This window comes from Leptidea sinapis, chromosome 45 (genome assembly GCF_905404315.1).
Source record: "Leptidea sinapis chromosome 45, ilLepSina1.1, whole genome shotgun sequence".
NCBI classification, from domain to species: Eukaryota; Metazoa; Arthropoda; class Insecta; order Lepidoptera; family Pieridae; genus Leptidea; species Leptidea sinapis.
Genome location: NC_066309.1, coordinates 815297 through 841522, shown reverse-complemented (window position 1 = coordinate 841522; position 26226 = coordinate 815297). Strand labels below are relative to the sequence as shown.

Sequence of the window (26226 nt, the reverse complement as noted above, 5' to 3'; positions counted from 1 at the left end):
ACTGTGTCCCCGACAATTCGAGCTGCTCTGCGTTTCACGCGGTCAAATGGATCGAGCTGATACTGGGGTGCGCCAGACCAGAGATGACAGCAATACTCCATGTGTGGCCGGACCTGCGCTTTGTAGAGCGCTAGTATGTGGGCCGGCTTGAAGTATTGCCGTGCTCTATTAATGACGCCCAGTTTCTTTGAAGCCAATTTGGCTTTGCCTTCCAGATGACCACGAAATTGGCAATCGCTCGAGATTTCGAGACCCAGTATTCCGATACTAGGCGAGGCTTTGAGGGAAGTGTTGTCGAAGAGCGGTGATACGACAAATGGGGTTTTTTTTAGTGGTAAACGCGCAAACTTGAGTCTTCTGGGGGTTAAATTGGACAAGGTTCAATTTTCCCCATTCCGCGACCTTCTCAAGAGAGGACTCGATAGAAGACACAAGTTTCTCCCGGCACTGGTCGATGATTTCCCGAGAGAGACCTGCATGGGCAGTATATACGGCATCACCAGTGCTGTCGTCTGCATAGCAATGAATGTTGGAGGTGTCCAACATATCATTGATATGCAGAAGAAACAGCGTGGGAGACAGCACACAGCCTTGGGGCACTCCAGCATTCACGGGCTTCGGGTTCGAGCAATATCCGTCGACAACGACCTGTATGCTGCGCCCAGTGAGGAAGCTGGAGGTCCACTTGCACAAGCTCTCGGGAAGCCCAAATGATGGAAGTTTGGAGAGGAGCGCCTTGTGCCATACACGATCAAAGGCCTTCGCTATATCCAGGCTAACTGCCAGGCCTTCCCCCTTGCTTTCAATAGCCGCTGCCCATCTATGTGTTAGGTATACCAGAAGATCACCTGCCGACCGACCATGGCGAAAGCTGTACTGTCGGTCGTTGATCAACTGGTGACCCTCTAAGTATACCAAGAGCTGACGGCTAATTATGCTCTCCATGGTTTTGAAGAGCAGGGAAGTAATAGCAATAGGCCTGTAGTTTGCCGGATCCGAACTGTCTCCTTTTTTTTGGATCGGATGGACAAGGGCTGACTTCCAAGAGTCAGGGACTACACCTTTAGAATAAGAGTGCCGGAATAAACGCGTTAGCACCGGCGTCAACTCAGGGGCACACGTTCTAAGCACGATTGGAGAATTGCCATCCGGCCCGCTCGACTTCCTGACGTCCAACGAAAACAGAGCTCGCCTAACAGTTTTCTGTCTGAACTGTACTTCAGGCATAGAGCTCTGACACCGCGGGATGGTCGGCGGTGTATTTCCGTTGTCGTCAAGATTCGAGTTGGAGGTGAAAAGAGTGCACAAAAGATCGGCTTTCTCTTTTGCCGTATGGGCCAGGGTGTCATTCCTCATGTGTAACGGCGGCATGGACGGCTGGCTGAAGTTACCAAGAGCAGCTTTCGACAACGACCAGAACTTTCGTGTTCCGGTCGGGTAACTGTAAAGCTGCTCACCGATTTTGACGACGTGTTTTGACTTTGCACGGGCGATTTGCCGCTTAAAAAATCTGGAGGCACGGTTGTATTTCCTCTTAAGAACTGTGCAGCTCGGAGCCTTTGTGCCCAGCGCCGCAACCCAAGCTCGATACGCCTGTTTTTTGCAGTCAGATGCTGCTTTAACTGACGCATCGAACCAGGGCAGTGATCTGCCACCGATGGGCACTACAGAGTTTGGTATAAAAATATCCATACCCTGTAGTATCACATCGGCTACTGCAACGGCGCAGGCACTAGGATCATCCGAAGGGAAACAAACCCTGCCCCAAGCGATTGATTAGTAACCAGCGTAGTCAAGTGATTAGAAGCGTAGTCTATTCACTAATCAAAGTGAAAAAAAGTCTTCAGACAAAGTAAAAAAAAATATATTAAACATGTTAAAACATATATACCTGCTAAATCGAAAATAGTGTCGTAAAATATAGTTTTGGTGTCATTTTTATTCCGATATTACAAGCAGGATCACCCGTTTACGACAACTAATTGCCGGAGACTAACATCTAAATTATCTAAATCTAAAAAAATGCCTTCTTCGTACAACCTGGTCTTAGCTGATCGGCACTTTTGTATGGGGAAGCAAAATATTTTTTTGAGATTTCGATGTTAGTCCGATGTTAGTCTCTTACAATTAGTTATTAACAGTTTCGTGCGCAGATGATACCTACAATGTTTTATTCTTTTACTCTGTAAACCCAGGTTATTTCCTTTATACCTACAATGTTTACTTTTTTTCACAATTGTAATGAAAATTAACTAGTAGGTATCTACGCGTATTTTGGAAATTGAATAAATAAATACTTACCCGTGATATTAAGTTCGGCAGCTATTTCCTCCCACGCTTCTTGTTTTTTTGTATTTAGTTTGTAGTCTTTTAATTTAGGATTATAAAGTAATTCTCTGTTGCGAACACACTCGATTATATGTTCCTCCATTACGAAACGCACGTGTAATCTCTCGCGTGGACCGCGTCCTTCTGGCGCAGGACGCGTCCCGCACCCCGTGCATACCGTCCGCGGACGTTTTCGGCTGACAAAAACATCCAGCGCGCCAGATTTCTCTCGGACGTCCGAAAGCTGAAGGTCAGCCCAAGGTTACGTCCGCGACTTACGTCCGATAGTTTGAACAGCTTAGTGTACATTTATTACCTAGATACCTATAGGTCGCGACTATCAGCCGCGTCCGTCAGCCGCGTCCGATAATATGTTTCCGCCTTTACAATTTGAATTTTGATTTTGAATTTGAACCTTGACACTAATTAAAATTTCTGATTTTTGAAAGAAATGGGCTTCAACGTGATAAAATGGAGGTCTGACCTGCCTAAATTTTTTTTGCTCATAAACCTAACGGGGATTTTTCTTGTAATTGTGTATATTGAAAAAGGATTGAAATATTCTTCTTTTATTGTATTTTTGTTTCAGCTGATGATTTTGTTACCAATGCAATAAATACATAAAACAAACAAATCGACAGAATCAGATCGTACTGTTTTTCCCCGAGGCATAAGAAGTAGAGAAGTCCCAGAAGCAAGGATGTTGTAAGAAGCGAATTGTAAGATGTCGAAAAGCGAAAGCTTTTATAGGTGGGAAAGTCACGCTGACGTCTGATGACGTCAGAACGAACGGACCAGACTCATCTGGATTAAGTACCACACTCGCACAGAAAACCGGCCTGAAGTAGTCGCCGCAATACATATAGGTTAGTGTCATCCCACCCATCCCACAGAAATACGTTAGCGGTCCCTAAAGAGATTTTACCCCAGGAGGGTACAGAACCACGCATGTCCTTGGGCAAACGAGGCCTCAACACCAGGGACCCCGCTTAACACATAATTTCAATATTAGGGGAATCCACCCCAATTTAAACGCCTTCCACTACCAAATAAAGATGGTGCAACCAGCCCTGTTTTTCCTTACAGAGACGCAGATTTTTGGCTGGATAGTGACTATTCAGCCAAATCCCATCCTTATTAGATCTTCTGCAACTACTCATTCCAATAGTTAGTCTAGGTCAATGCACCTCTCGGAACGTCATATCCTGGTCAGGAGTGTAGTGCCTATTCAACAGCGGCGTCGCAGAACACTAGTGACCCGCCGCGTTTGGCAATACAACCAGGGTTGTGATCTGCACAAACCGGTGGCAGATCACAGCCCTGGGTTGATGAGTCAGTTAAGATAGCTGCTGACTTCAAAAACAATCGTATCAAATACAGGTTGCGGTGCTGGGTACAAATATTAAATTATGCGAAATATAAGCACGTCACCAAAATCGACAAACAGCTTTCAAGTTACCGGACTGGAACACGCAAGTTCTGGGTGTTCGCGTTGTTGAAAGCTGCTCTTATTAACTTCAGCCGTCCCTGTCGCCACTGAATACGAGTAATACACCCTAGCCCATACGGCAAAAGAGAAAGCCGATATTCTGTATGCACTCCAAACCTTTTTCAGGAAAACCTCATTGTTTGTAAAATCTTCACTACTTGTAAGAGTGCCCGATAGGGTAATTATCAAGGCTTGGTGTTATTTATTGGCATTACTCTGGATTCTAAACTACAATGGGGCCTCCATATTGAAGTATTGGCGAACAGAGTTAGTTCTGCAGCATACACGGTTAAAAAGATTAGACAATTAACTGCCATTAATACGGCGCGACTAGTTTACTTTAGTTATTTCCATAGTATTATGTCCTATGGTGTATTGCTATGGGGCAACGCTGCCAATATTAATTATTACAACATTAGTGGTGCAGAAGAGCTATTTGCCCTATTTATAGGTCCTAAAGAATAATTTAGAGCAAAATTTAAAGAAATTAACACCTTGACTGTTGCGTCTCAATATATTCTTGATAGTATAACGTTTGTACACATAGGCACATAAGTGAATTTGCTAGACACAGTCATAACCATAATTTTGTGTCAAAAAATTTATAAAAAAAACTTTTGTTGATAAATTTTACTATAACATAAATGAGTTTCAAAGACAAAGTCAAAAATATTTTATTGACATAAAATATTTAACGTCAATCACCAAAAATACAATTTAAATACATGCTAATTATACAAAAGTTTAAACATATATATTTGAAAAATAATACAATCCAGTAAAATTGTATTGTTTGTTTTATTTGTCTAAACAATAAAATCCATAAAAATAACAACTATAATAATATTCAATTCCACATTGTAATATCGTTTACAATAGTGTAATAATCCTTCGATATAAGTTCGCGTTCAATAAAAGATTAAAATTTATTTATTCATAATTCACACACACATGCATTGTTTATTTTACAGAGCCTAGTAGGGGGCAATATAAGCTTGTACTTATTTCTAGTGTTTAAATTATGGTTGTCGCTTATTTTACTGTATAAATCACAATGTTTAAGCACGTACAGGAGATTACTATAAACATAGACTAATAACGCTCAAAACGATATTTTCATTCATAGGTCCTGTCAATATAGAAGTATCATTATAATTAATGTGTGCATGAGCGCCACGTACTTACATTCGCCAACACGCACACAGCCAGCCAAATAATGTTGCAAGTGAATAGACATTTTCATATGTAATAAAGAGAGAAGAAATAAAATATCATTTAATAAAAACATCACGTATTTAATTATTATTGCAACAATTTTTGAAGTGTAAGTAAAGAAGTTCTTTAGAATCGTTGTTTTTTTAAAGTCGATGAAACGAAAAAGCGAGATGATAGAGGCGCCGTTCCCAGCTATATCCGAGGTTTTCTAGGGTGCAGAGAACGAATTTGGGATATTTTTTTAAATCCAAGATGGCCGCCGTGCAAAAATATGATTACAACAATATGGATATCGTATCCGAGGTTCTCGAGGGTGCAGAGTACGAATTTGGGAACATTTTTGAAAGCCAAGATGACCGCCTTGCAAAATTATGATTAAAAGGTGCAGAGAACGAATTTTTAATACGAACGAATAATTAACAGATACATTAATATATTACATTAAATAAAGCCTTGTTACCAAATATACACTCACGTATTACTGAGGAGCTTTTTAGATTTTTTACTTTTTTTTTCTCGAAAATGCTAACGATATAACTTCATCTTTTGAGCAAAGTTGGCAATTTCTCTACCTAAAATAAAAGATTGCCTTTATAATAAATAATATTATTAATGAACTACAAAACTTATAAAACACTCATTTGAATGCTGCCTCAAAAAATGCTGCTGACAGTTTACGGGATTGCGTTCCGTTTTAAATAGTAACCAGTATAACTAACAATAAAGGAATGGCTTCACAGTATACTAAATTGACGTCACACTGTACAGTAGTCGCAGTGCATATCGGAACATGACCTAAATATCATCTACACGAGTGACGAGATCAAAGAGAATTGAAACACTACGTTCACACGAGATAGACCACATCCCCGAGAGTGATTGAAATTTGAATCTTAAAATATTGATATTCTGAATTGAATCTGCATTGAATACAAATAATCAAAAGATTTGACAGAACTTAGTTGCCAGTTTGTTTTGTTTTATTTATTTAGTGCATTGTTAACAGGACCATAATAATACAATAAAAGCAGAATATTTAAAACATTTTTTGACATGACATTGAGACATACCCACGTTAGGTTTACGGGCCAAAAATTCTTAATGAAGTTTAATTACCTACATTTCATGATATATCGCTGTTTCTTACCAGTTACCAGGCCATAAATTAAAAAAAAAACAGTGAAGTACCATACGTAAAGTCTGTTGTTACTATTTATTATATATTTAAAATAAAGATAAATAGTTTATGTAATATTTGTGCGTCCTCATTCCTAAGTTAATTACATCTATAAAGAACGCGAAAGTATAATTCAAGATTAAAATCTTACTTAGTGAGTGACATTCATTAATATAAAATCATGTCGGTTCCCCCACAAGCATTTGTAAATAAAAATAAGAAGCATTTCCTAGGCATTCCTGCACCTCTAGGATATGTTGCTGGTGTTGGCCGAGGGTGAGCAATGCTCTTAATATTTATTGTATATAAATTTTAATGAGATTTTATTATGTTAATGTACAGCATAAAATTTCTTTCAGTGCTACTGGATTCACTACTCGTTCTGATATTGGTCCAGCAAGAGATGCAAATGATGTCTCGTAAGTCTCTTTGCTATTAAGATTAATGAGTGATCAATTTACATTGGTTTGTCTAAATTGTAATCTACCCAAATGCCTCATATTTTCTGTTATATGATTTTGCAGTGATGATCGTCATGCACCACCTGTAGCTAAACGTAAAAAAACAGAGGATGAAGATGATGATGAAGATTTGAATGACTCAAACTATGATGAATTCTCTGGATATAGTGGATCATTATTTTCAAAGGTAAGTCATACACCATTCACCACATACAATACTGCATCTGGTTGATGATTTACAGGCTACAAGTTTCTTCCACAGCACTCAACTGTGGTTTTATCCGTAGAAGTTAATTACTATAGGGAAATGAACTTGGGTGCATAGAATCACATGACAAGACACACCTGAGGTAGTTATTAAGTTTCATAAGTTGTCTTTCATAACTTGTTGTTTTTTTTGTGTTTTACTTAAAATTGAACATACTTTTGTACAATAAACATATAATTTTATCTTGTATTATTGTTGTATATTTCTAATATAAATGCTCAACTTGGTATCTAATTACAAAAAAAAAAATTGTAAAACCACCCAGAGTTTTGATGGAAAGTAATTTACTATCTGGTTAAAGCATTGACAGCACGGATAATAATATGTGTATCATCAAAAAAGTGTCCTGTTGTTTGCACAGATTACTATGCAATTTCCATTGGACCAGTGGACAGCTCCTTCGCACAGGATGCTTGCTGGTTTATCGGGCCTATTTCTGCTGTGAAGCAATAATGATTAATAATATGTGTTTCGGTCTAAAGGGTGCCATAGCTAGTGAAATTATTGGGCAATTGAGACTTAACATTTTATGTTTCAAGGTGACGAGCACAATTGTAGTGCCACTCATTATTTTTGGGTTTTTTAAGAATCCTGAGTGGCACTCATTATAATGGGCAGGGCATTTCAATTACCATCAGTGGAATGCCCTGCTCGTCTCGTCCCTTATATTCATAAAAAAAATATATTAATTTACTTGATTTTTTATTTTTCTAGGATCCATATGATAAGGATGATGCAGAAGCTGATGCAATTTATGAATCTATTGACAAACGAATGGATGAGAAAAGGAAAGAGTATAGAGAAAAAAGACTCAAGGAAGATTTAGAGAGATATCGTCAAGAAAGGTGATAGATATATACAAAAAAGTATAAATGAGGATTATCAATAGACTCTATAATTTGTATATATCCAGCAAAAATTGTAATAAATATTAGTTACGTAAACCACTGACATAATTTCAACTACTTATTTCAATTTGGTCTGTGTATATCTAGTAGGGTTTTACTGATCTGGAAAAATTTGTGAATACAAAAGAACATTCTAGATCAAAATTTGTATAAGTATAAAGAAGAAAAATGGTTATATATATATATATATAAGAAAGGATGGTTGCATGGTGTTGTGATCATTACAGCCTGAGTTGCATCAGCCCAAAATCAGTAACACAGCTTAACCTGAGTTAATATGTAGAACCATTGTGATGTCCTTATATACAATGTTTGTATTAACATTACTTTTAATTTTCAGACCCAAAATACAGCAACAGTTTTCAGATTTGAAAAGAGAGTTAAAAACTGTTTCCGAAGATGAATGGTCTGCAATTCCTGAGGTTGGTGATGCTCGCAACAGAAAACAACGTAATCCAAGGGCCGAGAAATTTACGCCCCTGCCTGATAGTGTGTTGTCAAGAAACCTTGGTGGTGAATCTTCATCATCCATAGATCCTGGCTCTGGTTTGGCTTCCATGATGCCTGGAGTTGCCACACCTGGAATGTTAACTCCTTCGGGTAAGTGTTTATCTTCACAATCCCATTTTGTATTTTGTATCAATTTAAATCCATCTTTTTTAGAAATTGTATTCTATTGTTGAGTTAATTAATCATTTAATTACACACCTAATTTGTAAAAAAACATTGATTCTGAGTAATGGATGTTTATGTAGTATGTATTTATTATATTGTAAAATTGGAGTACACTTGTTTTAATATAATTTTATAATTAATGTAATAATTAAATTATTATTTACAGTTGTCTTAAAATCTGCAGTGCTTTATAGGCCTTGGACAAATTAAAGGTCTCTCTTCACATACTGTTTCTCTTTTGTTCTATAGTTTACTTTTGCAAACTTTATTTGAGTGGAAATATAATTTAATTTGTTTCTGTAGTTAATTGATATATTTATATTGCATTATATTTATATTTTTGCAGGTGACCTTGATCTCCGGAAGATTGGCCAAGCCAGAAACACTTTGATGACAGTAAAATTATCACAAGTATCAGATTCAGTGACAGGACAAACAGTTGTTGATCCTAAAGGATATTTGACGGACTTACAATCTATGATACCGACATATGGTGGTGACATTAATGATATCAAAAAGGCAAGACTACTACTGAAGTCAGTCAGAGAGACAAATCCTAATCATCCCCCTGCTTGGATAGCTAGCGCTAGATTAGAGGAAGTGACAGGTATATAACAATCATATAAATAAACTACATTACATTTTGAAAGGATTTAAAGGCATGTGGGCATTTGCCATGAAGTGAACTTGCAATAAAATTTTCTATAAATATTTTTCTTATGGAAGACAACAAATCAGCATCTGTGACAAGTGATCATCACGTCACTTTCGTGCCCATGAATTATCTACCTGGAAAGAAATTCAACATTTCAATTTATGTAAAAGATAGTTTCGGTCTTATCATTTGTAGTCTAGATAGACTGTGACAGCAATAAAAATGTCGAAAAAAATTGAGGTTGATAGTTATCCTCTATTTTAAGCAATGCACACACACTATCACAAATTGACATACAAATCGCAAGTGGAAGACATAGCTTGTCACTCACACTTAAGTAATAAACCTGGCCTGTTTCATCATTTGTCTAGCAGCAAGAGGCTCTATCTATAAAGTATCTAAGGTTTCTTTATTGATTCTCAAGTCATGAATAAATGCTACTTAGTCAGATGATAAGTTTGGTACTAGTGCTTGTGGCAACATGTGCTGCACAAATTCTGCAGGTGGAATCTTTTAAGGAATTCTATGGTATTTAATTTTTACGCAAAGTAAAACCAGCTATTTTATATGTTGATTTATAATAAACACTATGAAACAGGAAAGATCCAGGCAGCCCGAAATCTAATAATGAAGGGTTGTGAAGTCAACCCCAGCAGTGAGGAATTGTGGCTAGAAGCGGCAAGGTTACAGCCTGCAGACACTGCCAGGGCAGTTATAGCACATGCAGCAAGGAATCTACCCAGCAGTGTGAGGGTATGGGTGAAGGCTGCCGAATTAGAGCAGGAACCCAAGGTATGTTGAGTTGTTTATGTTTATATCTATGTTGTGACCTCTTTGAAACTGTTTTACTCCCACATCAAAATGTTTGATAAATTGTACCTTTACACACTTATCAAGGAACTACAACAATACAATAATTAAAATAGCTTGTCCCACAACAAAGTACGGAATCTGAACGTAATTTTTGACTCCTTCATTAGTCTGTCTCGTTTTTTTCTTATATACCAAAAAGTTGATAAACTTTTGCTTCGAAATTAATATCGTTTTAGACAATAAAAATGATAGTTTAAAAAAACTTAAAAAACACTTTAACATAATATAACGCATCGTTCATAATTGTTGGCTAAATAATTAATTTGTATTTCTTTTTTTCGCTAAATAACAATCATATTTAACACCTCATTGTTTATAAAAGACACATGAACAAAATGACATGACTTACTCTTAATAGTGATATTAAGAAAAGTTTTAATGGACGCATTCTTGGTTTAGTCTATTGAGAAGCTTATATTAATTAACCTATAAGCATATAATAGATAATAAGGTTAGATTGTAATGCAATTGGGGCAACATATTGTAATTGTGAATTAACAGTTGTGAGTGAAGTTGTAAATAACGTGTCTTATTACAATGAACGCTGTTTTCTTATGAATTGAACCTTATGTTAAGACGGTAAGGCTTAGTTTGGTGTATTAGATGTTTTTGCTGACCTATATAAACAATTGTCGGAAGTTTAAGCGGAAATTTTGTATGGAGTTGTCTTGAAAATTCAGCTGCAGCCACCAAAATCTTCGCTCACCTCTTTTTTTTTTCTAAATCATATCCGATGGAAGCCGTGACAGCTAGTGTCCAATAAATATTTGTTATTATAGGCCAAACGACGAGTGTTCCGTAAAGCTCTAGAACACATTCCGAATTCCGTTCGTCTGTGGAAAGCAGCTGTCGAGTTAGAAAACCCAGAAGACGCGCGGATATTACTGTCCAGAGCCGTGGAGTGTTGTCCGACCAGCGTCGAGCTTTGGTTAGCATTGGCTCGCTTGGAGACATATGAGAATGCGAGAAAAGTACTCAATAAGGCACGTGAAAACATTCCTACAGACAGGCAGATTTGGGTCACGGCTGCCAAATTAGAAGAAGCTCATGGTAAGGTTAATTTTCAAATTTATGTTTTTTTTATGACAATAAGCGGCGAGACGAGCGGGACATTCCGCTGATGGTAATTGATACGCCTTGCCCATTACATTGCAGTGCTGCTCAGGATTCTCGAAAAACCCAAAAATTCTCTTTGGCATTACAATTGCATCACCTTGAGACATAAGATTTTAAGTCCCATTTGCCCAGTAATTTCACTAGCTACGGCGCCCTTCAGTCCGAAACACAATACCGCTTACACATTACTGCTTAACTGCAGAAAAAGGCACTGTTGTAGTACCCATAAGATTATGGATGGGATTGCACAGGATGTTGACTATCTAGCCAGCATCCTGTGCAAATGAGCCCCCGACTGGTAAATGCCCTTAGTAGCCTCTTACGACACCTTTGGGCCTGCGACCTGCTTCCCTATTATTTTTATGCCCTGGGGAAGCACACGGCGACCTTAATTTTTATGGGCGTTTCTAGAATTAACATTTTTTTTATATTTGTTACAGGCAACACTCATATGGTGGAGAAAATAATAGACCGTGCTATCACATCGCTTAGTGCCAACGGTGTCGAAATTAACAGAGAACATTGGTTTAAAGAGGCCATGGAGGCAGAGAAGTCAGGTGCGGTGCATACTTGTCAGGTAAGTGGCTTAGGTTGTGAGTGAATGGGAGTGACCACTTTGAAACATAATCATAACTCACTCTTTGATAAGAAATCTATATAATAAAGCAGCTGATTTCGGTGAGTCTGTACACTAACAGAAATGTAAATTAATGAAACACAAGTCAGGGTTTATGTCTGTCTGTTTCCTATTGTTACGATAAGTTTAAGATATTTCCAATGATGTTTTTAAACTTTGGTAAAAATTGTCTACTGTAAGTAATTATTATTTCATAAAAGAAATATGTGAAAGTAGTATTTATACGCTAATAACAAATTTCACATTAATTCTACTAATTACACTCTATGGGTCAGTAGGTAACACATGTCCAATGCGTAAGTCCTGTAAGTCTTTCGTTGTGCCAGCTATTATAATATGATTCTTGAAAGAGATCTCAGAAAATGTACAAAATACATTTGTAACTAAATTCTAAATAATTGTTAAACAATGTTTGTGTGGTAAATGTAAATATATTTGGTAATATAATATAATAGTATAACAAAATAAAGTTACATAAATGACTTTATAAACGACACCACACCACTGGAATGAATATTCGTCATCAGGCTATTTTATGATATAGATTTATTAGTATTATATTTTGAAATTCAAGTTTGACATTCAAAAAATCGCTTAGCTTCTTGCGCTCCTTCTCAACTCAGGCATTTTTCTTCCGAATACTTGGCTATATTCTGACATTTAATAAGTGGTTTTTAAATCCAATCTTGAATAAAGATATAATTAAGAGAAGAAGAAAGAAAGAGAAAGTAGTATAATGGTCATATTTGACAAACTATTGTTTTCGTGTTGTAGGCGATAATTCGTTCGGTGATCGGACACGGTATTGACCCTGAGGATCAAAAACATACTTGGATGGAAGACGCTGACGCGGTAAGATATGTTTGTTTTATTTTGGTAAATGAGTGTATTAATTAAAAATGTTGAGCTTAAACAGACTGTACCTACATAAAATCAAATCAAAATCACTTTATTCATGTAGGTCACGAAAATGACACTTATGAATGTCAAAAAAAATTTTCCCTTTGAATCTACCGCGAAATATAAATTGCAATTTTTGCTAGCGGCTTTAGCATTTTCTCAAAACTATCTACATGCCCGAATCGAATGACACCTCAATCATAATTTTCGGAGAAGGCGAAAAATTTTTTACCTAAAAGCACTAGACTATAAGTGAAGTATTTTACTTAAGTACTACTGTGACGTGTAATAAATCATTTGTGGAATTATATTGTTTTCTTCCGAAGCCTGACACTGATGAATTAAAAACGAAAACAAAACAGTCATAATAATATTAAAAATCGCGCCATTTCATACAGTTATAACTAGTCCCTATAACAGGCTATAAAATCTAACATGGCCAATTCAAATTGACTGCGACGCATATTGTTATAGCGCCTGTCTTGTGTCTTATATAGATAACACTAGATATAAGGGATTTCTTGTAACTGTATACATTTTCATAATAAATTCCAAGTCGCACGTCAGGGATTCTCCATCAATTAATTTAAATGTTGTTTGACAAAATGGCTTTGTCGTAAATCCTACTACTCCACAGCTGAATACCTAAGCGATCGGACAACCTGGGGGTAGATTGTGATTATTTTATAGAGATAACAATGGCATTGTTTATTTTATTTAAAAAGAGCGCAATAAAGAATGCTGTGAAAGTTTCTTGCGCGTTTTTTCTCTCTCAGAGCGCCATTTGCTTCCGAAGCGGTGGTAGTGTTTGAACTGTCATCAAAAAAATACTAAGGGAATCAATTTTGAGAATATAAATGCCATTTTTTATGATTCGCATTTCATCAGGCTTTATGTACTAAATTTGTCTCCAGTGCGCCCACGAAGGAGCCTATGAATGTGCGCGGGCTGTTTACGGATATGCTCTATCCGTGTTTCCGTCAAAGAAGTCCATCTGGTTAAGGGCGGCCTACTTAGAGAAACAACACGGAACTAGAGCCAGCCTGGAAGCGCTTCTGCAGAGAGCCGTCGCCCATTGTCCGAAATCTGAAGTGCTGTGGCTTATGGGGGCCAAGTCTAAGTGGCTTGCAGGTCAGTACGGAGGGTGGAATAGGTTATTATTCATTTAAGTAGGTTTTTTGGTTAATTTATACCCTACCTAGGGCAGAGGGTATCCAGAGTGTTTCTCCGATTCGATTAAGCATATCTTTTAATTTCGCTTCTTTAATAACAGATCGTCATACAAATGGCCACGTTTAATTTCCTTGGGGGCAGGGGCGTGCATTGGTTTTCCAGCAAGGTAGGCTGAAGATCAAACTAGTAGTAGTTGGGCTTAGTCCGACAGCGCTAGGTTTTGGGGTAAAATATTGAAGTTGTTTGTGTTTCGCGAATAGTTTCGGGACCATTAATTAGTCAACTTTATATTTTAATTTTATCACTCTAGGTGGTAGGTAAAAGTACTTAATAATATGAAATGATGTAGTTAAAAATTTAGGTATTGCACAGCACAATTTTAATTTAATTATTTATTCATCGTATATTTTCTACAAAATAATTTTATATTGATATGATTTAAATTAAACTCTTCAAAAATTACATATAGAGTCCGCTTTTTTATTAGCTTCAGTATATGCTGATTAGTTTTACTATTGTAGCTCCATAACCATAATAGGTATGCGTAGATTTTTTTCATTTTTACCGCCCTCTTGCGGTAAAGAGACAAACTGCAATCACCGTGTAAATTTTTCTTGCATTTATGATGTTGCATAAATTTAACATCGATTTCAGGATCACTAATAATATTATAATGACGTGATATTGTATTGTGTACTTTCATATTTCTTAAGTCATCAGTAGAGGTAGTAGATGTCACTCATACATGATCCAATGTGAACTCTAATTATTGTAATTATATGTATTTGAAACATTTGTAGCTTCAAAAACAACTTCAATCTCAATCCATATAATTTTCAAACGTATGAGAACTCAAAATAAAAATTACACAGTACAATCTGTGTCTATCTACAGGTCTGCTTATCATTCAAAACTAATATATTTTTCTACATATTGTAAGTAGGTCATATATTTCGTAGGCAATAATGATATAAATTCGCTTACCACTGTTTTTGCGGTGTTCTTCGTATTGTTACTTGTAGATATTGTAAAGGGATAGCGATCGAACAAAATTTTCACCATCACAGATATCTCAAGTAATATTAATTTGTATCGGACTGCATATTGAAAGAAACAATTTCTATTTTTGTTCGAATGCAAACTGTGTCCCATAACTGGCACACTCTATTTTTTTTTTATGGAATTGGAAGACAAACGAGCGGCCTTTAAGTACGCTAATTTCTCTATTATAATTGAATAACCTAATAGGTACCTATTTTTAACACACAACACATAGCAACTTCATTTATTTTATTTCATTGTACAAACAGTAAACACAAAATCAAAACATTGAGCAATGAAAGTAAAAAACAAAATGACCTTGCACTTTGCAGCAGAGTGGAACAGGTTATATTCCACTGCACATGGGAGCGAGTGAGACAAATATGGGATCGTTGATTATTGTTTACCTCGGGAGTCGCGACGTAATTCATTAAGATTAAGGCGATGGGCCAATAATAGGCCAGTAGGATTGCCTAACTTACGCTGCACAGCTTAACAGCGCACCTTCTTCTGTAGTCGTATAACTTTCGACGAACACTTTTTCTAAATAATTTCTATGTAACTGCTGCTTAGCGGGAGCTGCTTCTAATAGGCGTTTGTAAAACTGCCTACCTTAGGTTTAGCGTAAGGTAAAACTTTGGTAAAGCTTGCAGGGTGGGTGTTTAGTGGAAGTTTGGTTATAGAATAATAGAAACAAATTAAACTAAATTAACTATAACATTAGTGCTATATAAGTGTATAGTAGTAGTAGTAGAGGGAATGGGCTGAATCTGAATTTCTAAGTATTTTTCAATTTTAGATAAAAATATTTATTTTAAATTTAAAGCATTCACAAATGTGAAATGTAAGAGGGCGTAAGGTGAGAATTATTGTAAAAAAAAATTAAACAAAACTAAAAAAAAATCTCGGCTATTGATGATGATAATCGCTTATCAGTATGTAAACTCCTCAATATGTATTACTAAATACATTTGTAAAATAAACGAGCGAGTCAATGAAATCATATACATCAATGCTTCATTAATGTGTGGAACTGTTCGTTATCCAAATGATATATAGTAAAAGTACAGATACTTTTGTCATTTTAGTAAAAAAACATATTTCAAAATACAGAATAAATGATTTACATTTGATATATTTCATCAGAAATTAGATATGTTTTTGACAATTAACTTAATAATCTGTATTTTATATCTGACAGGTGACGTGCCGGCCGCTCGGGGTATATTGTCTCTGGCGTTCCAGGCCAACCCCAACTCAGAGGAGATCTGGTTGGCAGCTGTCAAGTTGGAGAGCGAGAACAAGGAGTACGACCGAGCGAGGCGGCTGCTCGCTAAGGCCAGGGCCTCCGCGCCGACACCGAGGGTTAGTATTAATGGAGAAAGACTGAATCGAAGCGAAACTATTTTATAATATTGATAAAGACGAGCTTATTGTCATACTACATTGTATCAGTCCCGATCCAAGTCGATGGGCTGATTGTTTTCGTTTCATTCTGTATCTTCTACCGCATTTATCACGTGGAGTCTTCCGAAGAGCTATTTGACTTTTCCTGCCGCTCAATTCCACCTTTACGCCACACGTCACAAAATTAAATATCATCCTCACCATATGTATGTGTTGTCTTCATCCACAGCGTACGGAAGGACGTTTCTTCCACGTACTACCAAATTATGAAACAAACATCCATGCGGGTTTTTCCAGGACAACACGACAGAGAGTATGTTTGGCAGTGATCACGTACCGACTGGTGACCCGACCCGTACGTCTTGGTCTTCCTATTCAATATATTATAAGGATGACCGACAGGACTCGCGAAAAATTCGAAATTGTTTGCTGTTTCTGACGCTCGGTCAAACTAACACTGGATCTCACTTAAATTCGAGCCTAGTAGTAATGTTAATATTTTGATGACATGACATGATGATGACGATCTATGCGTCACTCGAACTCACCTCAGTTGGAAAGAGCGCTCGGACGGAACCCTAGAGGCGCTGGTCCTCGGGCATCGTTCATCAATTTTGATATCAAAATTAAATTTATATAATTAATCCCAGAAGTGAGTGATATCACATTAAAATAATAAATTCTTTAGACTTTGACATCAACAACAGCTTCTTTACTTTCAGAAAGAATATCAGTTAGATTATTATAATTTCAGGTGATGATAAAATCAGCGAAGTTGGAATGGGCATTAAACAATATGGAGGAAGCGTTGAAACTGCTGGATGAAGCTATCAAAGTGTTTGGAGACTACGCGAAGCTGCACATGATGAAAGGGGAAATAGAGGAGCAGATGGGACGAGACAGTGATGCTCATAATACGTACACGCAGGGGGTAAGTTGGTCTGATCTTTAATAGGTTGGACCTCCATCTTTTCGGTTGTCTACGCGTGTTGGTGGTAACAGTTTGTGTATAACTTTTTAAGTTACTCTTCTTTTACGTCGCAGTAGGGAAAAATTATTGATTTTTGGTCAATTAGACCATTTTTATATCATACTACAGCTACCATTTAAGCCTCTTGTAACTCATACCGACTACTACTACTGAACCGCAACCACTGGACTAAAACTAAGTAAATTTCAATATGTATAAGTTGTAAAATATAAAAAGAAATCTTATTGTATATAAATAATTTAATGATATGTATTCAATTTTAAATATATGTCATTTGACTAAATTATTAATATTTTCATTGGTTCTATTTAATATGTTCTATATTACAATGTTGTTCTTGCTACAAACATAAAATAGCACGTTTAAATTTCTGTTTTGTTATGCCAAAGGAGTAAGTATAACTTCTTGCGTGACATTAGTACAAAAATATTTTTTAAAATTATGTTTCTAAAAGTGGGGTGTCTTAAAGTCCCTATACTTAAAGAAGTTAGCATCTTAAAAGTGAAAGTCTCGAGTTTGTGATTTATCATAAAGACCCTGTCCCTAATGACATGTTCGAATCACATCTTCGAGGGCATCCACGGATTTAATGCTTTAATCCCTAACATGTATAGAAATAATTGTTTAAAACAAAATTACGGTATTTAATAAATACCATCACCACTATTCAAGGACATTTCGCCTTTGCTGTGCTCGGCGGGCTTCTTTTTTTAAATTAACACTTCGTTCCCATAAAATGTATTGATTAAATAGCCTTAGGGTGTTCGCATAATAAAGTAAATTAAGTTATACTAACCTTTACCACACTTTTACATTAACGCTTATCAATATATCTACTGAATTTCTTAACAAATTTGTTTTGTACAACGTCTGGAATCGTGATATTTATAATTTTATCTACACCCATGCTTTAAATCGATAAATTAATTAGATAAAGTCTTGTATGGAACTGTTGTTAGGTATTAAAACACTCATGTGTATTATTATTAGTACTATTATCACACGATAAACACAGATTCGTGTTTTAATACCCCTTATTACACAACAGTTGCATAAATAACAATAACCGACCACTTACTCTATTTCTCTGAAGAACAATTTAACATTGTTATACAGCTCAAGAAATGCGCAACTTGCGTGCCAATGTGGATCCTACTATCAAGACTGGAAGAGAAACTGAAGCACGTGACGAAAGCGAGGTCAGTGCTCGAGAAGGCGAGGTTAAGGAACCCGAAGAATCCAGAATTGTGGTGAGTCTACAATAACTAAATAGACACCAGCTAGTTTATGATATACATATAAATTGAATTATATATAGCTTGTATTATGCTAATGATCTATGTTGGCTTTGCACGAGTTAAATGTGGATAAAAATCTCGATTCTTATCGCGTAGATACTTTTAATCATCCGAGCCCATAAGTGTAAAATATTCATAAAGATATATTGTAAAATATTCAAGAAGTAAATTTATCTTTGTTTTTCATCCATAAATTTTTATTGCTAACAGCTGATACCCGCCACTTAGCCCGCGTCCACGCATGACTGAGCACGTCGAGCTTATAAAAATATTTGTGTATTAAAACTGTAAATAACTTTATTTTAAATGAAGACATTGCAATATTTTTTTTAGGTTAGTCCGAAGTATGCATGAAATGAAACTTAGAAGAAAATTTTTATATAGATAGCGATGGAGTATTGGTATATATACTAAATATGATTATAAACGTCTGCAGGTTAGAGAGTGTTCGACTCGAGAGTCGCGCAGGTAGCGCGGAGATCGCAGGCGCGGTGATGGCTAAGGCTCTACAGGAATGTCCGACCGCGGGCAGGCTGTGGGCCGAGGCGATATTCATGGAGTCCCGACCGCAAAGGAAGACCAAAAGCGTACGTATACTAGGGTCACGTTCATGGGGTCTTCAGTTTGTCAAAAGGGAAAACTTTGAATGTCTTCAAGCACATACCAATTTATCTATCCAAATTAAGATTGAATCGCTAACATTACTTGCCCTTGTTTATTGCCGTGTCTTTCGATTATTGTCAAATCTTCCAGAGTAATCTACAAAAATCAACACGCAAAGATGTTAATGAAAATATAATTGTCAATTATAATTTTTACACTTACAATATTTACCGTTGAAGATTACAAATTAAGATTAAAAATTCCGTCAACAAATACCACATTCTATTATTCATATATCAAATTCGTGATGACTTATATTTTCTTATGACAATAAGGGACGAGACGCGTAGGACGTTCAGCTGATGGTAATGATTCATGAAACCCCAATATTCTGAGCGGCACTACAATTGCGTTCGTCACTTTGGGACTTAAGATGTTAAGTATCAGTTGCCCATTAATTTGACTAGCTAAGGCGTTACTGGTTCACGGTAGAGATAGCACCGTTGTGGTATCTCATAATCTAGCAGGCCGCTGTCGCGTGGTCCTCGTACTACAGCTGTGTCCCGTGCAGGTGGACGCGCTCAAGAAGTGCGAGCACGACGCCCACGTGCTGCTGGCGGTGTCGCAGCTGTTCTGGACGGAGAGGAAGATCACCAAGTGTCGTGACTGGTTCAACAGGACGGTACGTACCCTGGGGCCACGGGGAGTCGGGTTAACTGAACATCAACTATCTTTTTTTTCGTTGTAATTCTAATACTCTTGCAGCAACAATTGACTAAGTAACAAAAATTAAATTTGGCAAAAATTAAACTTTTTACCCCAACTCTTCACATGTGGCGTTCCTCAAGGCTCTATTCTCGACCCATTATTATTTCTAGTCTATATAAATGACATACATAAAATCGGCCTAAATGGAGATATCACGCTGTATGCTGATGATAAAATTCCATTTTACTTTGGTAATACTATAACAACAATAATTGAACAAGCACAACATGATTTGGATCTACTACACACCTGGCTACAATGTAACTTACTTACTGTAAATATGTACATATAAAACAAACTACATATTATTCACAGCTAAAAACAAAAAAAATTTGAAGCCATAATAACTTAACCATCAATGGTGAAATAATAAACAAAATAAATAAAGAAATGTCTCAGTCTGATACTTGATAGCAAACTCACGTGGAAACCACATCTATACTAATATTATAAAGCTGCAGTGTTTGTTTGTTTGTTTGAACGCGCTAATCTCTGGTACTACTGGTCCGATTTGAATGATTCTTTCAGTGTTGGGTGGTAGTCCATTTATCGAGGAAGGTTATAGGCTATGTATTTTTTTTTTTCAAAATTAGGGATCCGTAATAAAATTGCTATTTTGTAACACAAAGTGTAAAATCGAAAACCAATTTTTGCGTGCGCTGCAAAAACTATTGACAATAGAACAAAATGATGTACAGGCTATAATATAGCCAATATTTTATTATTTATAAAACTATCGCGTGAATTATACTTTATATGGCAAAACAACGTTTGCCGGGTCAGCTAGTATAGAATATATCCGTAAAAAGTTAACATCACTTACTGGTGCAGTACGTGGCATTGCACGATGTCTTCCAAGGCAAGTGCACTTCAATATTATTCTATGGTCAAGTCTCACTTAGATTATTTAATTATAGTTTGGGGAACTGCGTCACAGACTAATTTACAACCGCTACAGATAGCATACAATAAAATTATTAAATCACTGTTCCGATATAATTTCTTAACACCATCCACAAAAATTTACCAAGAAGCCGAACTCATGAATATTTCTCAACTCTAGAAGTATAAAACTTGTATTCTTATTAGGAAAATTCTATCTAAAGAGATACATTCCCAAGTGACATTTACGAAAACATTCCAAATACAAAAAAGGATAACTCGACAAGCAAATAATATTTACATAAAAACACCTAGAACTAATTACGGAAAAAAGAACATCATGTTTGAAGGGGCGAAACATTACAACAGCCTCCCCAAAGACATTAAAGAAATCAAAAACTTAAATACTTTTAAAAAAATATTAAAAGAACACATTTAAAAATATAATATTAAAAAATATAAATAAAAATATGTTACGGTTTTAACGTTCAATAGCTTAGCATAATCAATGAATGCTTTGTAATAATTGTACAGGTAAAGATAGACCCGGACCTCGGAGACGCGTGGGCGTACTACTACAAGTTTGAGTTGCTGCACGGCAACGAGCAGCAACAAGAAGAAGTCAAGTCGCGCTGCAAGGCTGCCGAGCCCCACCACGGGGAGCGCTGGTGCCAGGTCTCCAAGCAGATAGCCAACTGGTGCTTCAACACGGAGCAGGTGCTGTTGTTGGTGGCCAAGAACTTACCTGTACCCACATAGTGAGGCATAGGATGCCCGCCAGATTGTGGGTATGTGGTATTACCACAACGGCGCCTTTTTCTGCCGTGAAGCAGTAATATGTAAGCATTGCTGTGTTTCGGTCTGAAGGGCGCCGTAGGTAGTGAAATATCTGGGCAAATTAAACTTAACATCTTATGTCTCATGGTGACGAACGCAATTGTAGTGCCAGTATTTTTGGATTTTTCTATAATCCTGAACGGCACTGCATTGTAACGGGCAGGGCGTATCAATTATCATCAGCTGGAACGTCCTGCTCGTCTCGTCCCTTAATGTCATAAAAAAATTAACAGGACGAGTACTGAAGCTTATATTTTGAATGCGTGTTTTTTATGGATTTTAGTGAAGAAACAAGTACTTAGATGATCTAAAATTTAAGACCTATGCGGGACTCGGACATGCGTATCTCAGGTTCTGTTCGAGCGCTCTTACCAACTGAGTCAACCGTCCGAGTGACGCATCGAACATAAACCTTGTTCAACTCTCAGGTTGATAACCTGCTCAACCCCAATATTTGCATATTAGGAAATTTAATTGAAATGTCGAATTTTTGCAAATCTAAACAATTTGTTATATTTAAGTGATACCCTCACTTGTGGGATTAAATATACAAATTTAATTAGTTGTAGATACAAGACACGACTTGAGAGTTGAAACAAGACACCAAAATTTCGGTGGATGCATCACTCGGACGGTTGGCTCAGTTGTTAAGAGAGCTCGGACGGAATCAGAGAGACGCGGGTTCAAGTCTGCATCGTCAATGATTTTTGATACAAATAAAATTTGTACATTTAATCCCAGAAGTTAAGTAGTGTTAAACGACAGTATCTGCTCATAATAGTGACATTGTGATCTAACTTGTAATATGTAATAAGGCACATGCAAAGTAATACGTCCAGAGATGTGAATTTTGGTTTTGTGACGGCCGCCATGACACTCAGAGTAGATTGAAAAAAAATACAATAATTTGCGATGCAGCCTATTATATTACTGAATCTTAACAAAATAGATGAGAAATAACTTACATAAAATCTGTCATGACCATTATAAACTTCTGTTACCAAAAAGGTCCAATAAATTATTAGCAATTAACCAACTTTTTAATATTGTCAACTTCAAAATACAGTACTTACCATTGATAACCATAATACTAGCGTATAGACGAACTGATAAGTGACTGCGGGACCAATATTGATTTGTCAACGTGTGTGTTAGCTAGTGTTTTAATATTCAAAATACTACGGAACTATTGCGTGGCTGATTTGCTTTGCCTTTGTATCTTGCTGTGTCTCCGTTGAGATGTTCTTCCGTCTCGCTCGCTGTTTGTCTCTACGCTAATATTACTACTCAGCAAGCAGATTCAGTTGCAAATACTATTTTAAATTGTTTTGTTTTGGAACTTAAACTAACCAAACATTTTTTTTTTGTTTTTTTCTAATCTCGCTGATTGCGGATAAATTTATTAGTTCATTGTTTAAATACTATTAGTTCGTATTTTCGATTTAGTTTTTGATTTATATTAATAAAATGTAACATGTAATGTTAAGTGTAAATATGTACATTGTTTTTTTTTTCATATAATATATTAAGTATCTAGAAATAAGGCCTGAAGGCCCAAATTTTATTAGTGTGATGAAAACCGGAATATAGAAGGAGAAGAAGTAGTTATCTAAATGACGACAGATTAAGCGAGAAGTGTAATATGTATTATGATAAGTAATTATTGTAATTATATTACTAAGTAGCATTTTGATTGGTTTTATTTTTTCTACATTTTAATAATACTTATCACTTCTATAATTTAATTCTTTATTCTTTATTTGGCTACTATGGCCCACTTAAATGTCATAATAATAAAGTCAGATATAATTATAATTAATACATAAATAACATAAAATAAGTACATACATCATTGAATTAAAAAAAAAAATAATAACAAAGCCCCATATTCCTCAGTCCCTGTGTGCAACGTACAGTTTACATAAACACAGTCGAGCCGATCCGCCAGTGCAGCCAACATGCTGTTGTTGCTCCCTCGGACTCGGCGCACCAGTGACGTGCCTCTCTTTCGCATTATTGTATAGAAACAGTCAACACGGGCTTCGGCAAACATCGCTGAGGCGCTGCAATAGCGAGGGAGCCTCAACAGCATCCTAAATGCATTGTTGTACTGGACCCGAAGGGCGATGTACGATCTTTGCATATAGTCAGTCCACAGGCTGCAGGTATAGAATGAGGTGCAGTAGGCCCTAAAAAGAATAATCTTAACATCTGAAGAGCACCTTACAAACCTACGGATCACCATATTAGCTCGTACCGACATCGCCCTCCGTTCCCGCTCAACATCTGCGTCATCCCTCAGGGAAGGTCTTACCAAATGGCCAAGATATTTAAATAGATCAACCATTTCTAACGGTGTTCCATTTAGCCTTATAGGTGGCATCTCTGTTACTTTTCTAGGCCCTCCCTGAAAGACCATGCACTTGCTCTTTTTAACATTATACACCAGCCCGTGTTCAGCTGTATAGCCCTCACAAGTGCTTATCAACTTTCTGAGTCCACAGACTGAAGCGCTCAGCAGAACCATGTCGTCCGCGTAGTTTATGTTATTGAAACATACGTCGTCTTTGTAACAACCGACATGCTGTTTGCTGAACGCCTCGATCATACCATTTAAATATAGATTAAAAATAGAGGGCGAGCTCAACCCCCCTGCCTCACCCCGCATTCCAATCTGTACGAATCAGACATGGTGCCCGACCATTTCACATTATTCAACTGCTTCCCATACCAGTACTTAAAGATGTTAATAAGCTCATTAGGAATATCGGATGCTCTCATTTTTTTTTCCCATAGGATGTCATACGAGACCAAATCGAAGGCCTTGGAAAGGTCAAGGAAGCAAGCGTAAACCGATGTATTTATACCTGTATAGTATTTGACAGCACTCTTCAAGCACAATATGGCAGTTTCCGTGGAAAGTCCTTGCCGAAAACCAAACTGGTTATCATGCAACTGCAAGAATCTATTTAATTGTGCATTTAGAATGCTGTCAAACACTTTAGCTATAATAGTAGCTAAAGATATAGGCCTATAATTATTTATATCTGATAAATTTCCATTTTTATTTTTCACTACAGGTACTACAATAGTCTTCATTATGTCCGTTGGTAGGTATGAGTGGGAAATACACAAGTTGTACAGCATGGCCAGCACCCTGTACATATGAGGTCCAGCGTGCTGAACTATTCTATGTTGTATGCATTTTGTTTACCACTTAACAAGATATTTTCCGATTCCGGCATTGAAAGATGATCCATATTTTGCTTTTTTACGGAAGAGGCTAAACGAGCATACGTGTCACCTAATATAAAGTGATGTTTGAAGGTACCCACGGACCTACCAATGTCGTATCGTCCCGGAAACACCGCTCATGGAAGCTCATTCCACAGCTTTGTAGTACGCACAAATATTCGCTGTGCGTTTTCAATTAGATATCAATTGACGCGCCTGTCCCTGCGCACGATCGTACAATCCTGAAGATTTATTGGTATATACAGTATGTATTTTTGAATTAAATGTAGCCACATACTTGTTATAGCTTTTGCTGACGATATACAAAACATGAAAGAAATGGGTGCACTAATTAGGTCTAAATGTAGACTTTTAATTTTGAGCGAATATTAACATGCATAACAATCGGGTCACGAGGTCACTGGGTCAACACTCAATGATCATTGAACTTGAATCTTTGCACATCAAAGTGCGATGTTGCCATCCCGCGTGCTTCAAGTTCAAAGACGCTGCTCGTTGGTCGAACATTGTTGATAGAACACAAGCGATGTTGCCTGTTCGCTTCTCGCGGTGACTTCAAACGTGTCGGACCGCCCTAAAGCGAAAGAACGCGAACAGGCTTAGGGTAGGGCACAATCTATCGATAAATAGCTTCTTTTAAAGGAAATAATACCCGATTCAAAAAGCTTAGCAAATACTTAGCGCACAGTGTTTCTAGAAATATCGTTAAAAACCTTAAAACACTACGCTTACTAAAATACTTATTATTTATTATTACTTTATTTAATGAAATTAAATGAAAATGAGAAAGGAGAAATAAACAATAACGTTTTTTAATGTCTTACATGTTATGTAATACAAAGCAATCTAATTGTTAAAAACCGTATCAACTTACCCGTTGCTACTCAGGTTTTTTCTAAACGGACAAATGATCGTACAGGACACCTGATGTTAATTGATTACTGCCGCCCACACTCTCTTACAACACTAAAGGAATCACAGGAGCATTGCCGGGCTTTTAGAAAGGTGTACAGGCTGATTTTATAGATATCTATGTCAAGGAAGAAAGTTCTTTTAAAAAGGCACTAAGGGAACGCCTGACATTCTGATGGTGAAGATGATATCTTAATTTGTGGCGAATCGTGCGAAAGTGGAATTCTGTGGCAGGAATCAGGTCAAGCAGTTGTTTGGAAAACTCCCAGTAACGCCAAATGATTTAGCCGTTCACAGAGCACTGGATCCCCGACAATTCGAGCAGCTATGCGTTGCACACGGGCAATAGGTTCTAGC

At 36.8% G+C, this 26226-nt stretch overlaps 1 protein-coding gene across 1 annotated transcript; it reads left to right on the top strand.

Annotated features, from left to right (window-relative positions):
* Positions 1–6203: 6203 nt before the first annotated feature.
* Positions 6204–23391, top strand: LOC126977452 (pre-mRNA-processing factor 6). The gene is made up of 17 exons (XM_050826249.1): positions 6204–6485; positions 6569–6628; positions 6734–6857; positions 7653–7783; positions 8187–8446; positions 8868–9128; positions 9775–9968; positions 10829–11099; positions 11606–11742; positions 12577–12654; positions 13617–13833; positions 16118–16281; positions 17078–17254; positions 18431–18564; positions 19049–19199; positions 19787–19897; positions 21400–23391. The coding sequence occupies exons 1-17, from the start codon at positions 6391–6393 to the stop codon at positions 21622–21624; spliced, it is 2790 nt and encodes a 929-aa protein (XP_050682206.1). The 5' UTR covers positions 6204–6390; the 3' UTR covers positions 21625–23391.
* The last annotated feature ends 2835 nt before the right edge of the window (positions 23392–26226 follow it).